The 14,194-nt window shown below is 46.0% G+C and overlaps 1 protein-coding gene across 7 annotated transcripts in view; it reads left to right on the top strand.

Annotated features, from left to right (window-relative positions):
• The first annotated feature begins 81 nt into the window (after positions 1-81).
• LOC135457469 (beta-galactosidase-1-like protein 2) overlaps positions 82-14,194 on the top strand; it is a 38,359-nt gene continuing 24,246 nt past the window's right edge. For 2 of the 7 annotated variants that reach the window (XM_064732070.1, XM_064732069.1), the window contains exons 1-8: positions 82-282; positions 4,686-4,745; positions 5,781-5,852; positions 6,327-6,524; positions 8,124-8,192; positions 9,012-9,107; positions 10,942-11,050; positions 11,320-11,415. In XM_064732070.1, the coding sequence (XP_064588140.1) occupies positions 200-282; positions 4,686-4,745; positions 5,781-5,852; positions 6,327-6,524; positions 8,124-8,192; positions 9,012-9,107; positions 10,942-11,050; positions 11,320-11,415 (783 nt within the window). In that variant the 5' untranslated portion in view covers positions 82-199. The other 5 variants (XM_064732073.1, XM_064732071.1, XM_064732076.1 and 2 more) reach the window with 3 other exon arrangements.

The following is a 14,194-nucleotide window of genomic DNA, read 5'->3' as shown; positions in this document are numbered from 1 at the left end:
TCCGCCAGCCAATGGGATTCGGGGAGGCGGTCCGGCGGGGCGGGGCCAGTGGCGCGCGGGCGGCGGGCGGGGCGGGCCCGGGGCGGGGCGGGCGCGCTCTGGGTCGGCGCCCGGCGGGTCGGGGGTTCGGGCCCGGGGGGCACCGGGTCGGAGTTCCGGGGGTTCCGGGCTCCCGGGGCCCGGCCGCGCTCCCTCCGCCATGTGGCCGTGCGGGGGGCGGCGGCAGCGCCGCCTCGGAGGCGTCGCGCTGCTCCTCGTCGTGCTGTGGCTGCTGCTGCGCAGGTGAGACCCGGCGGGGGCCGCGGGGGTCGCGGCCCGGGGGCGGCGGGGCCGGGCGTGAGGCGGTGTCGGTGCCCGCCGGGCGCAGGCCCCGCCGCCGGCAGCGGGGCTGGCTGCGGGAGAACTGCGCATGGATGGAATCGGCGGCGCCGGTGCACGGGCTGAACGGTTATTAACGTAATTAGCGTAATTAGCGCCCGTGCGTCCCGTGCGCTGCCGGGGAATTACCGGGCGGGAGGCAGGCTCGGTACAATCCCGTCCTTTCCTACGGGAGACCTCCGCTGCCATCATTCCTGCTGCGGAACGGAGCGTGGGAAGGAGCGCGGAATGAGCAAAGCTTTAAATAAATATAAAAACATATAAATATAATGTAAATATAAACATAAATATATGCTGCACCTGATAGCCACACTGTCCATCACCGAAATATCGGCGGGGAAAGCCGCGCTGCCAGCGCCATAAATCAGCTCTGGGTTATAAATCAGCTCAGTGTTATAAATCAGCTCTGGGTTTGTTATAAATCACTTCTGTGCCGACCTTGGGAGCCTTTGCATCACCGCAGCGCTGGTGGATGATGCGCTCCGCGGATCGATCGCTGCTCCGGCACATCTCTCCCAGCTCCGGGCTCCCTGGCGTTGTTTCCCTCTCTGCAGCCCGGCCTGTCCCCGCTCCGTGTCCCCAGGGCAGTGTGGCACCCATGGGCCATGCCCACCTGTCCAGTTTAACCCTCTTCTCTTCCTTCTCTGCATCTGTTTCACCCTCCAGAACAGCAGCTCTGTACCCACCAGTAGTATCAAGACGTATTTTGAGGTTCTGGCTTGAATCCCATGTGGTTTAGATCATGTTCATTTTAGGGGTGATGCTCTTCCAGGTGTCAGAAACTCCTCAGTCCCTCCCAGTGACATGCTGGAAAATACACATGGATATGTATGGACATGTAATAGAGTTATTTATTGCCAGCTGGATTGTTTTATAACACCTTCTTAAAATCATAGCTGGAAGTGAACCTGATCCTCAGAGCTATGGAAAAAGCTTTAATAAATCTTTGCATAATTAGAAGCAAAATTCTTGCACAGCTGGCCTTGGATTTGTGCCACCTGGGTTCTTAGGGGGGATTATTGCAAACTGATACCTGATGGAGGCACAGAATCTGTCTCCTGCAGGAGTGTATCCATAAACCCCTGAGTGCAGAATAAACCCCTGAGTGCAGAATGAGCTGTTTTACAGGATATTCTGCTGTTACCTCAGCCATGCTCTGTGAGCAGGGGGGCTGTGCAGAGCAGCTCAGAGCTTTCACTTTCCCCTGCCCAGAGAAGCCCAGAATAAACAGCAAAGCCCTTGGAGGTCTCAGTGGAGCTTAGGGATTAGCAGCACAGTCCCTTGTCCTCTGAAGCACATCCTTCAGTAGCAGCAAACAAATTGTTGGATTTTTTCCCTTTTTTCCCTGGTTTGGTTGGTTTTTTTTTCCATCAGCTTTTTCTCCCAACTGCTCTGAATATGGACCAAAGGTTGGTGTTCAATCAGAGAGATTTTTTTTTTCAAATCTGTCTTGCAGAGAGGACTTTAGGCATGTTTCTGTTTCACAAGCATGAGCAGTGTGCCTGTTTGATTCAGGAATTAATTGGGACTTGGCTTTTCCATTTTGCACTTCACATTCCATCTTACAAAGCCTTACTCCATCTTACTGGACTAACTCATCCAATCCAACATCAGAGTCTCTGCTCTGGGGTTAGTTGGTAATGGAATGGTTAATTTGGGGTTTTTTTTGCAAAAGAGACTTCCCTGAAGAAATGAAATCCAGAGATGAAATCATAGAATTCTAGAATTGGGTTGGAAAGGGTATTAAAGATGACCCAGTCCCATGGGCAGGGACACTTCCAGTATCCCAGATTGCTCCCAGCCCCATCCAGCCTGACCTGGAACACTCCCAGGGATGACAAAGAAAGCCAGGAACCTTTAACAAAGGAAAAAAAAAAAAAGATTATTTGCGACCTGTTCTGTCATTATAGAAGTGAGGAAAAAAGCTCTGCTGGGAGCTGTAAATTGCTCTCAGGAGGAAGCACAGAGCCCAGGTGCACTTTAAACTCTGGCAATCCAGCTCAGGGTAACAGGATGAAGCTCTGCTGAGTCACAGAAATGTTTCTTCCTGAGGTTGCTTGAACAGATCCTAATGAGAAATGTGGGTTTCAGGATATCGAGGATAATATGTTGAAAATATTGGGAGACTGGAAGCTTCCTACCAGCCCTTCTTGAGGAGAAAAAACAATGGAGATGGGGAGTTTTAAAGTAGGAAACTTGATGGGAATGTGCCAGGTTAGTTGTGTGTGGGATTAAGAAGATGAGCTTAAGTGATTAATTTATTTTTATCTGGCTGTGTGGCCTCCTGAGCACAGCCTTCATTCTGGCACCAGTCAGCAGCACTTCTGTGTGCAGGGCTAATCTGAGGCTCTACCTAGCTAAGAAACAACTTGGAAACTCTTTTCCAACCTAATCTTTAAAAATCTGGAGTTTTCCAGACCCCTTTGAGCAAACTGAAGTAGATGTAGCTGCTGGTTTGGTTTGCTGTGAAAAACGCCAATCACTTGCTTTTTAAATTTTTAAAAGTTTAGTAGTAATAAAATGGTTATAAAAATAGTAATATGATTAGAGTAATAATAATTTGGACAATTTGGATTAGGACAATAAGAACAAAGAGTTATGGATGTCCAGGTACCTTTATTGGGCAAAATAAGCCCAAAAAAGAACCCATGTTAACAGAGGATTAACCCTTAAAAGCAACAACCTGTTGTATATTCATACACCTCATCCATGATGCATAAATTCCATTCAAACACAGGATTCTGTCTGGGCAGTGTCAGCTTCTTCCTCTGAATCCTGACAGCATCTTCAGGGCTGAGCAAAGCAGGAAGAAATTCATTTCTTCTGATAATGGAGCAATAAATTCTCTTTTTCTGAAAGATTGAGGTGTCCTGTGGCTGCTATCTCACTGCAAGTCCTTTCTTTAAAAAAAGTATCTTACATAGCATAGTTTCTATTTTAACATTACATTATAACCTAAAACTATATTTAACACACTACTTAAGAAAATTAATACAGCATCACTTCCTGACATAACACATATGATATTCATTTGAATATTTGCAAAAAGCCAGACATAAAATACCCATTTTTCACATTTGCCAAAGTCACAATCTGTAATTTAGCAGCACAGAGGGGCAGGTGGCCATGGGGTGTCTGTTTGGGGCTTGAGAACCCTTTCCCCTGCTGCTGAAATTTGTCACAATTCCTTGGGAGCAGTGCTGCCATTTCCCAGCCTCCTCTCATCATTCTCTGGCTGTTTCTCATGCACATGAGCATGTTGGGTCCTGCTCTTACTCAGGCACACTTTCAATGTGGCAGATTTGTGTTTTGTTCTCATTTCTCCTACCTGAGCTGCACCATCATCAGGAGCTGTTGTTATCACCCCACATTCTGACCCAGCAGAGTCTCCTTGCTCAGCTCTGCTCTGGGATGTAGGAATGTGTCTCCTGTTAATGGAGTGACCAAACTGTCCTTTGTGTCCTTAAAAAGGAAAAAAGCCCAGAAGTTTCTTGTGACCGTGTTCACAGGGGTCCCAGGATGAAGGAAGAGATGAGGATCTGACTCCATGTTTAGAAGGCTTATTATTTTATGATATATATTATTAAAACTATACTAAAAGAACAGAAGAAAAGATTTCATCAGAAGACTGGCTAAGAATAGAAAAAGAATGATAACAAAGGTTTGTGGCTGACTGAGACAGTTCAAGCCAGCTGACTGTGATTGGCCATTAATTAGAAACAACCACATGAGACCAATCACAGATGCACCTGTTGCATTCCACAGCAGCAGATAACCATTGTTTACATTTTGTTCCTGAGGCCTCCCAGCTTCTCAGGAGGAAAAATCCTAAAAAAATGATTTTTCATGAAATCAAGTCTGTGACAGTTTCTCTCCTCAGTTAGGTAAAAAGACACCTCATAGGACCTTGGGGACTTCACCTCAAACTTAAGGATAGCCAGTTGGACAGAAGCCAAAAAGTCCTGCCTAAGCAATTCATTAGAAAAAGAAAATAACAAAGAAATTAATTGCTTTTGTGGGGTGTTTTACCAGGAGCAAGAACCTCTTGTACCTAGCTCGGGTTTTCTCTGTAAAGAGTTTTGGTTTTTTGCCTTTTAATAAAACTTTTCTGTTTCCAACACTACCACAGAAGCCATCCTGCTGATTTTATGCCTTTTAAAATAGCTGAGCTATCTTAGGTGTGATATAAATCTCCAAGATCTTATAAGACCTGGCTGAAAGAGACCATAAATCACTGGGAATGGCTGGACAATCAGTGGGATTTTTATCTGGAGGCAGTGAATTTCTAACCTGGCTTCCTTTTGCAGGTATTACCCCTGCCTGCTGCCGGCTGTTTCAGAGCCCTGTGAGAATGCTCTGCTACTCAGGTACCCTGTGAGCTTGTCAGCCAGCCCTGCAGTGCCCTGCCAACCTTAGTTCAGCTCCTTTTAGTGCCCCTGGCCTGTCAGAGGCCAGGCAGGCTGTGGTTAGCAATCCCTGTGAGCCACGAGCTCTGAGCATCCTCACCCTCTGCTAACAAGTGCTTCTCATGTAGCCCAGGCAGCAGCTGCAGCCTGAGGTGTTCCTCTCCTCTCTCACTGTGATTTCCTCCCAAATGTGCTGGTCATTGCTGCTTTCTGGAGCTGGGAATTGATTGCTCCCATCTGGCTCTGATAAGGAACAAGCTGCCATTGTGTGATCTCTGTGTGTTCATGGGGTGGGCTGAGGGAGGCAGTGACAGTGCTCTGGTAAAAACAGACACTGGCTTGTTGCTGAAATGGGGTTTTGGTTCAGCCAGAGTGAGCCCTGGTTAGTGCAGGAGCTGACCTGAGAGGAGCAGTGGCAGCAGGAGGGATCACCCTGGTGAGTGCTGAGGAGCTGCTGGCCCCCTGCCTCTGGTTCTTCTGGCAAATAACATTTTCAGGATTAGCACAAACAGTGATGTGGGCAGAGGTAAGTTTGTGGTGACAGCTGATTTAGTCTCTCCTGGGTGATGAATCTAATCCAGGGGGTTCATTAACCTGAGGAAAAGGTTCTCTGTTCACAGGGAGCAGGTGAGGGGGGTTATTTTTTCCATGTTTTGAGTTGGAAGGTACCAGAGTCCCCAAGAGATTTGGGCTGGCAATGATGAGATGCAGCTCCTGTTGGAACATGGGTCTGGAAATCAGCCATGTGCCCTCCTACTGCAAAGGGAGATGTTGGATTCCATAGGTTAGGGAAGTGTTTGTGAGTATTGTGAGTGAAACCTTGCCCATCCATGATTTCAGCAAGTGAGTTTCATGCTCTGTGCCTGAGCAGTGTCAGCTGTAGAGCTTTGCTTGGGGGTTCAGGGGGGAAGCAGGCAGTGAAATGGATTTAAATCTATATTTGGGAAGATCCCCCAACTAGCTTAGAGCCTTCTGAACCATCTCTGTGCTCTGTAGGAACAAGAGTGTGGCTTACTTGAGAAGCAGGAAGGTCAGAGCTGGTCTCAAGCTGCACCAAGAGAAATACAGGTTGGATATCAGGAAAAAGTGATAAAGTTCTGGAATGTTCTGCCCGGGGAAGTGGTGGAGTCACCATCCCTGGGTGTGTTTAACAAAGCCTGGATGTGGCACTGGGTGCCAGGGGTTAGTTGAGCTCTTGGGGCTGGGTTGGACTCGATGATCTTTAAAGTCTCTTCCTGTTGCAGAGAGAGGGAGGAAAAGGCCAGGAGAGGTTTGGTCTCCCTGGCAAAGCTTAACACAGATTCAAAGTGGGCACAGAATAAGACTTGGGCCAATGGGATTACAGATCCATGATACTTCAGGGGAGGGTCACAGGCTTGGAATAAACCCTACATTTTTGAGAGGTGAGGCAGAGCAAACTATTTAACTAAAATGTAACACCACATCTTCCAACCTTGTGATTGCGTGCTGGGTGAGGTGCAACGAGTGGGACACATTCCTCCCCCAGCACTGGCTGCTCACCCATCTCCTTTTCTCTTGCAGGTTTAACTGGAGCGAGCTGAACCCTCTGAGGCTGTGGGGGAGGAACCATGGCCTGCAGACAGAGAACTCCGAGTTCCTGCTGGAGGGGATGCCCTTCCGCATCCTGGGGGGCTCCATGCACTACTTCCGAGTGCCCCGCGAGTACTGGGAGGATCGCATGCTCAAAATGAGAGCCTGCGGCCTCAACACCCTCACCACGTGAGTGTTGCACGGACTTGTCAGGGTTCTGTTATGACTATATTAAAAGGAATAGAGAGAGAAGTTGCAGAAACTTGCTAAGTTAAGGATAGAATAGGAATCTAATCACAAAGTTCTGTGTCCAGCAGAAAGCAAGGACAAACTCTCCTGTGAGTGGTCAGCAAATCCAAACACTCGCAGAAGACCAATCACAAATGCACCTGTTACATTCCACAGCAGCAGATAATTATTGCTTACATTCTTCTTCTGGGGCCTCAGCTTCCCAGAAAGGACAAATCCTAAAAGAAAGGATTTTTATGAAAAAATGTCTGTGACACTGAGTGCCCTCCCTGGCCAGCCTCTCCTGGGCCATTGTGGTGCTGTGCACAGGGGTCTGAGGATGAGGGAAGAGATGAGCATCTGACTCCATGTTTCAGAAGGCTGATTTATTATTTTATGATATATACTATATTAAAACTATACTAAAAGAATAGCAGAAAGGATTTCATCAGAAGGCTGGCTAAGAATAGAAAAAGGAATGATAACAAAGGTTTGTGACTGACTGAGACAGTCTGGACAGCTGGGCTGTGATTGGCCATTAATTAGAAACAACCACATGAGACCAATCACAGATGCACCTGTTGCATTCCACAGCAGCAGATAACCATTGTTTGCATTTTGTTCCTGAGGCCTCCCAGCTTCTCAGGAGAAAAATCCTAAGGAAAGGATTTTTCATAAAACATGTCTGTGACAGGCCATAAGGATGTATTTCCATGCTTCTTATTGTGAGAAGAGTGTTGGGGAAGATGGAATAGGAAAGCCTTGTAAATATGATTGCCTGGCAAAAGATCTTGAGAGTATGGAAACTATAAGTGAGATTGAAATGAAAGCAAGCTTTGAGATCCCTCAGTTACTGAACACCTGGAAAACAATGGTGTGGCTGCTGAAGGTGCTCCCCTTTTGATGGAACAACACCCTCTGCTTGCAGACAGGCCCAAGGGTCAGAGCAGACCCTACAGCTTGGCAGAAGGGGCCCAAAGAGCCCCTTCCCTTAAATGTAACATGGTAATGTGGTTTACCTCTCCTTTACAAGGTTAAATATAAAGTTTGTACACAAACAAATTGGAGATAATGGCAAGCAAGTGGTTTTCAGAGCCCTGGATGAAGGGAACACAGAGCTTCTGGGGATCTGAGCAAGGCTTGGCCTTGCTTTCCAAGGCTTGGTGAGGAAAGAGCTTGTTTAAAATGTAACACAGGATGGTAATGTAATGATTATTATAGGCTGTATGTAAATGCTGTAGGATTTGTATCTTGGACTAGATTGGTTAGTGAGAATTAGAATATTCAGCAGAGAAGAAGATTTATTGTGTTGTAATGGGAGCTTTGCTCTCTTTTCTCCTCTTGCTTTTATCCTTCTCTCTTTCTTTGGGGCTGCTCTGAGCTGGCAGCTCCCAGCAGGGCCCTGCACCCAGGCCCTTTGCAATAAATGCAGTTTCCATTGGCTTCAGAGATCTCTCATCTCCGTCCATCCCAACTGTGTCCTACCCCTACAGAAAATGGTGGTGCCTCCGTTTTTCTCTGAGCGTGCCAGAGCTCACCTTCACCTGCTCTGCCTTCCAGGTACGTGCCATGGAACCTGCATGAAAAGGAAAGAGGCAAGTTTGACTTCAGTAAAAACCTGGACCTGAGGTATGTGGCACAGACAGCTCTGTTATTATTAAATACTCCTCTTTGGAGGGGAGGGGGTGTGTGGTGTTGGGGTGAAGATGTTATTTCCACATGTGCCTTGATCAGGCAGTGGGGACTCCTTCCTTCCCCTTCCTCATCCTTCTGGAGTTCTGGGAACGTAATCAATTGAGCACCAATCTGTGGAGTTTGCTGGGATCTCCAGGACGAGGGAAAAGATAAATCTGACTCCATGTTCTCAGAAAGCTTATATTACATTACATTACATTACATTACATATTACATTACATTACATGTTACATTACATATTACATATTACATATTACATTACATATTACATTACACATTACATATTACATTACATTACATATTACATATTACATTACATATTACATATTACATTACATTACATTACATTACATATGCTATACTAAACTATACTAAAGAATACAGAGAAAGGCTACAGACAGAAGGCTTAACAAGAGCTGCACAGTGATTGGTCAATAAGTAAAAACAATTCACATGAAACCAATCAAACATGCACCTGTTGGTAAACAATCTCCAGACCACACTGCAAAGCAGCAAAACAGGGAGAAGCAATCAGATAATTATTATTTACATTTTTCTCTGAGGCTTCTCAACTTCCCAGGAGAAGAAATCCTGGTGAAGGGATTTTCCAGAAAATATCACAGTGACACCAATCCACTGTGGTTATTTCATCAGGCAATTCCCTTCTGCTTTGCTACCTAAATTCAGTGATTTTGGAGTATTAGGGGTGAGGGTTCTGCAGGCAGACAATAATTTCTCTGTCTGGATCCCCAGGGCCTTCCTTTCCCTGGCAGCTAAAAATGGGCTGTGGGTGATTCTGCGCCCTGGACCTTACATCTGCTCAGAGTGGGACCTCGGGGGTCTGCCCAGGTGAGTGTGGAAATTATTCACTGCAGGGAAACACCAGGGACAAACAAATCCCAAGCTCTTGATCACAACATCAGGGACAAACAAATCCCAAACTCCTGATCACAACATCAGGGACAAAAAAACCCCAAGCTCCTTAATGGTAGTGGACTTCACAGGAATCCCAGGATGAGGGAAGAGATGAAAATCTTGACTCCATGTTTCAGAAGGCTGATTTATTATTATATTTATTATATTAAAAGAAAATTATATACTAAAAGAATAGAAGAAAGGATTTCATTAGAAGGCTTGAAAGGAATGGAATGATAATAAAATCTTGACTGCTCACAGCCCCGACACAGGTGGCTGTCTTTGGTCATCAAGTATAAACAATTCACATGCTGGGGAAACAATTCTCCAAATCATATTTCAAAGCAGCAAAACATGGAGAAGCTGAAACTTCCCAGCTTCTCAGGAGAAAATATCCTAATGAAAGGATTTTTCATAAAATATGCCTGTGACACCCAATCACACAGTTGAGGCTCCTTCAAAGGAATTGCTTTGGAATGGCTGGCTGCTTGATGGGGATATTTATTTTCTGTGCTCCCAAAACAGAAATTATCTCATTATCTTATGGAGCTCTTCTAATTTTGTTTTTGAGTGTTTAAAATAATAATAATTGTTTTGTAGTATAATGGTTGCAGCAAGAAAATAGAATTGGAGGAACCCGTCTTGCAGTTGCACCTTGACTCTGCATAACATGGACAGGATTTGCAGCTTGGTGGAAGAATTTGCTCCATCTCAGCTCCATTTTAAAAGTCCTGCTAGAAATCTGCATTAAATGGCTGGCAGGAATGAAAGCCCAGCCTTGTGTGGTGTTTTTCCCTGAAGAACCCAGCAGGAGGAGGCTCTGGGAGCCCTGGGACCTTCCTGGTTCCTGAGTGCAGCCAGTGCCAGGTTACCGCTTGTTTTCCTTACTGCACACAGCACAAACCTCAGTGCAGATACTTGGGGGTTATTTTTTTTTGACTTTTCACTTTTCACCTGCCTTTGGCATCAGAGTTGGGGTGTCAGGGACTTACTCCAGACAGCAGAGCTCCTCATGACCAGAGCCAGAAGCCACCTCCAGGTTAGATGATGAGAAGTGCATCTGTTGTCAGTTGTTGTCACATCACCCATGTGGTTTTTAATCAGACACATAAAAATTCTAATGAAGAGCAACTGTACTATTCTCATTTTCCAACTGAAGAGATGATTTTTATAAGTCCACAAAGCCACATCTAGCAAAGAGTTGAATATTCAGATCTTTGGAAAGATGTTAATTAAGGCCTTATTTTGCTGAGAAAAGGAAGATACAGGCTCATTCCCCTTAAATTGTTACAGCATTATATTGTTCTGCTTTTCAACAAATTGCCCTTTTTCCTGTTAACTCCAAACAGAATCAGCAGTAAATCAGCAGTAGAAACAGTGGGAACAATTACAGCAATCTTTTATTTGAGAAAGGCTTGGGACTTTTTGAGGGAGCTCTTGGTTGCAGAGTGCCCTTGGGAATGCAGGGAATTCACTTCAGAGTGATAAGATTATATTATTGGTAGAGGTGATGAAATGAGTTGAAATATTATTGGTAGACGTGATGAAATGAGATTGGGGCTGAAATGCAGGACAAAAAGAAGAGGAGGAAATTGGAAATTGGAGCTTGGATTTATTTCCAAGTGAGAGATGGACACGAGGTGTCCTCGTGGGCTCTGAGGTGACACCAGTGATCCCTGCCCAGGTGGGACTTAATGTCAGTGGCTGAAACACCTCTGCCTGACTGCACAGGAGTGTCTAACACATCTCCTCTGCTGCTTTTGCCCAGCTGGCTGCTGCAGGACCCTGAGATGAAGCTGAGGACGACCTACAAGGGCTTCACAGAGGCTGTGGACGCCTACTTTGACCGCCTGATGCGCGTGGTTGTCCCTTTCCAGGCAAGCCCCATCCTGTCCCTGTCCCTAGCAGTGGCTGCACAGGGCACTGTGGGCTCTGTGTGACAGCTGAGGGTCAGGCAATAACCAAAAACTGCCACAAAAATGCACCAGCAATCAGCACAGGCTGTTTTCTCTGTCAGTGTGGGAGCATGGGAGGGTGGAGCTGAGTCCTTCTGATGCTGGTGCATCTTTCCTACCAGCTAGTGGGATTTTTGGTGGTTAGAAATCATGGTGAACACCTTCATTCTCCCTTTTTTTGTCCCCCACAGTACAAGAAAGGAGGTCCCATCATTGCAGTGCAGGTGGAGAATGAATATGGTTCCTTTCCTAAGAAAGACCCAAACTACATGAACTATGTCAAAATGGTAATGGTGGCACTTGTACTTGTTTCTGTGTCAATCTCTCCCATAAATCTCCTTCCCTACTGTGTTTTCTTTTTTCTGTGTAACTTTTGAGTGTGGTTTGAGAGACTCTTGAAAGCACCAGCTGCATTTTCCTTGGATATTTCCTCCAGGAGTGGAAGAGTTGGCACATGACCCTCTGAGTGCTGATAAATCTGTGTCCTTATATCTCCCAGAGAAGAGGGAGATAGAGAGCTGGGAGTGTCTGTATTGCACAGCTGGCCTTGAAGCAGCTCTCACCTGCAGGTCCCCTTTTGCCTCTCCTAGATATATTTGATAAAGGTTTCCCTTTGTTGGCTTTTCTGGCAGAAAAGTTGATGGGAACAAGTCACCAGCACCCTCCTAAACCTGTGTAATCTGGGGCTCAGCTTCAGGGAGCTTCATTTGCCTAATGCCTCCCTTACCCCTGTCAAAAAGGGATTGAACTGTGCCCTGGCTGCTGGGAGCCAGTGATGAGGAGCTGGCCCCTGCCCAGGGAGGCTGGATTGTCCTGCTTTGCCCCCAGCAGCAGTGCAGGGCAGGCAGGTGATGAGATCTGCAGTGTTCCTCACAGGGTTTGTTGTTTCATTTCTGCTCACTGAGTGCTTAAAGGCATTGCTGCACATCTGGGGGGGGTCACCCATCCAGGCTTGACAGGGTGATGGGATCCTTCTGGAACCTTCTAGGTAACCCAGCTGCACCCTGAGGCTCACCCTCAGGGTTATTAGGGTGGATAGCTTTACTTTGATTAATAGGGTAAATAGTTTTAGGATTTTGATTGTGTTCAGAGTGAGGAAGACAGTTACAGTTATCAGAGGGTAGATAGAAGTTGAGGAGGGTAAGCTTAGGGTTGTAGATGATATGGTTGCTATTCAGCCTAGGTGGGAGATGGAAGAAAAATGCAATGTTTAATTTCTTCTCATTGAATGCTTAAAGGTATTGCTGTGCATCAGGGGGGCCACCCATCCAAGCTTGCTCTTCTGCTTCAGAATTATGGGATTCTTCTGAAACCTTTTGGGCAGCCCAGCTGCACCCTGAGGCTCACCCTCAGGGTTATTAGGGTGGATAGCTTTATTTTTATTTATTAGGGTTGATAGTTTTAGGACTTTGTGTTTAGGGTGAGGAAGATGGTTGCAGTTATAGGGTAGATAGAAGTTGAGGAGGGTGAGTTTAGGGTTGTAGATGATAATGATTGCTATTCAGCCTGGGTGGGAGATGGAAGAAAAATGCAATGTTTAATTTCTTCTCACTGAATGCTTAAAGGTATTGCTGCACATCAGAGGGGTCACCCATCCAGGCTTGACAGGATGATGGGATCTTCTGAACTTCAGGTAACCAGCTGCACCTGGGCTCACCCCAGGTTATTAGGTAGATTGCTTTATTTTAGTATTAGGTGATAGTTTAGGACTTGATTGTGTTTAGGGTGAGGAAGATGGTGCAGTTATTGCAGTGTATAGTAAAGTTGAGGAGGTGAGTTGGTTTTAGATGATAATGATTGCTATTCAGCCTAGGTGGAGTTGAGAAATGCAATGTTTATTCATCACACTGATTTTTAAGGTATTGCTGCACACCAAGGGTCCCCATCCAGCTTGACAGGATGATGGATCCTTCTGACCTTCTAGACCAGCTGCACCTGAGCTCACCTCAGGATTATTAGGGTGATAGCTTATTTTTTTTATTAGGTTGATAGTTTTAGGACTTTGTGTTTAGGGTGAGGAAGATGGTTGCAGTTATTATAGGGTAGATAGAAGTTGAGGAGGGTGAGTTTAGGGTTGTAGATGATATGATTGCTATTCAGCCTGGGTGAGAGATGGAAGAAAAGCCAGGATTTTTCAGATTTGTGATTGGTTGAGTCCTGTTCATGCTCCTAGGGCTGCTGAGAGGATAGCCAGGATGGGATGGTCAGGAGTGCAGGGTTTAATGAGGGTGAGCACCCTGAGGCTCAGGTTGTGCCATTGCTCAGGGTGTCCAGAGCAAACAGTGGAGTGCTGATCCCCTTAGGGCTGTGCCAGCTCCTGCACTGACTCCAGCTTGTGGTTCAACTGACAAGGTTAAATATAAAGTTTTACACAAACAAATCAGAGATAATGGCAATAAGTGTTTTTCAGAGCCCTGGATGAAGGGGACACAGAGGTTCTGGGGTCTGAGCAGGCTTGGCCTTGCTTTCCTTGGTGAGGAAAGTTTGTGCTGTTTCAGACTTGTCAGGACAGATCTCCCTGCCAGGCCTGTGGGTGTGTTTTTGCAGTGCTGTTTCATCGTATTCTGGGATTGTGTGCAATTTGCACAGAATTGCTGAATAGTGGTTAGGGATGGAAATGTTGGAAAGCAGGATTTGCAGGGTTTGTTTTTGGTTGGAGTGGGATCTGATGTGAGGTGGGGCTCTGAGTCTTTGTTCTGGTTTGTGGCAAGGTGATTAATTCACATATGGCATCTCTGACCAAGTTGCACCTTCCTGGAATTAATAAACTCATTAGAAAACACCCACAGCTCACACAAAACCTCAGCTCCCTGGGCTTAGCTCACTTTTTGGGTATCTTTACCTTCCTAAAAGTGAAAGGATTTATTGACATGGCCCTTCCTACACAGATCTGAGCTTCTATTCCTACATCTCTGCTGCACTCTGGGAGGCACTGAATGTGTGGGAGCTCTGCTGTTCCTCTGTTTTGCATTTACACTCAAAAGGAGGGGAAGAAACTCAGCATTAATGCAGAGCTCCAAGAATTACCTTGGTAAAATTGGTTAGAAATTCCAGCTCCCTCAGCAG

Source organism: Zonotrichia leucophrys, chromosome 24 (assembly GCF_028769735.1).
Source record: "Zonotrichia leucophrys gambelii isolate GWCS_2022_RI chromosome 24, RI_Zleu_2.0, whole genome shotgun sequence".
Classification (NCBI taxonomy): Eukaryota; Metazoa; Chordata; class Aves; order Passeriformes; family Passerellidae; genus Zonotrichia; species Zonotrichia leucophrys.
The sequence above is the reverse complement of the archived record's forward strand: the minus strand, read 5'-3'. Positions and strand labels throughout refer to the sequence as shown.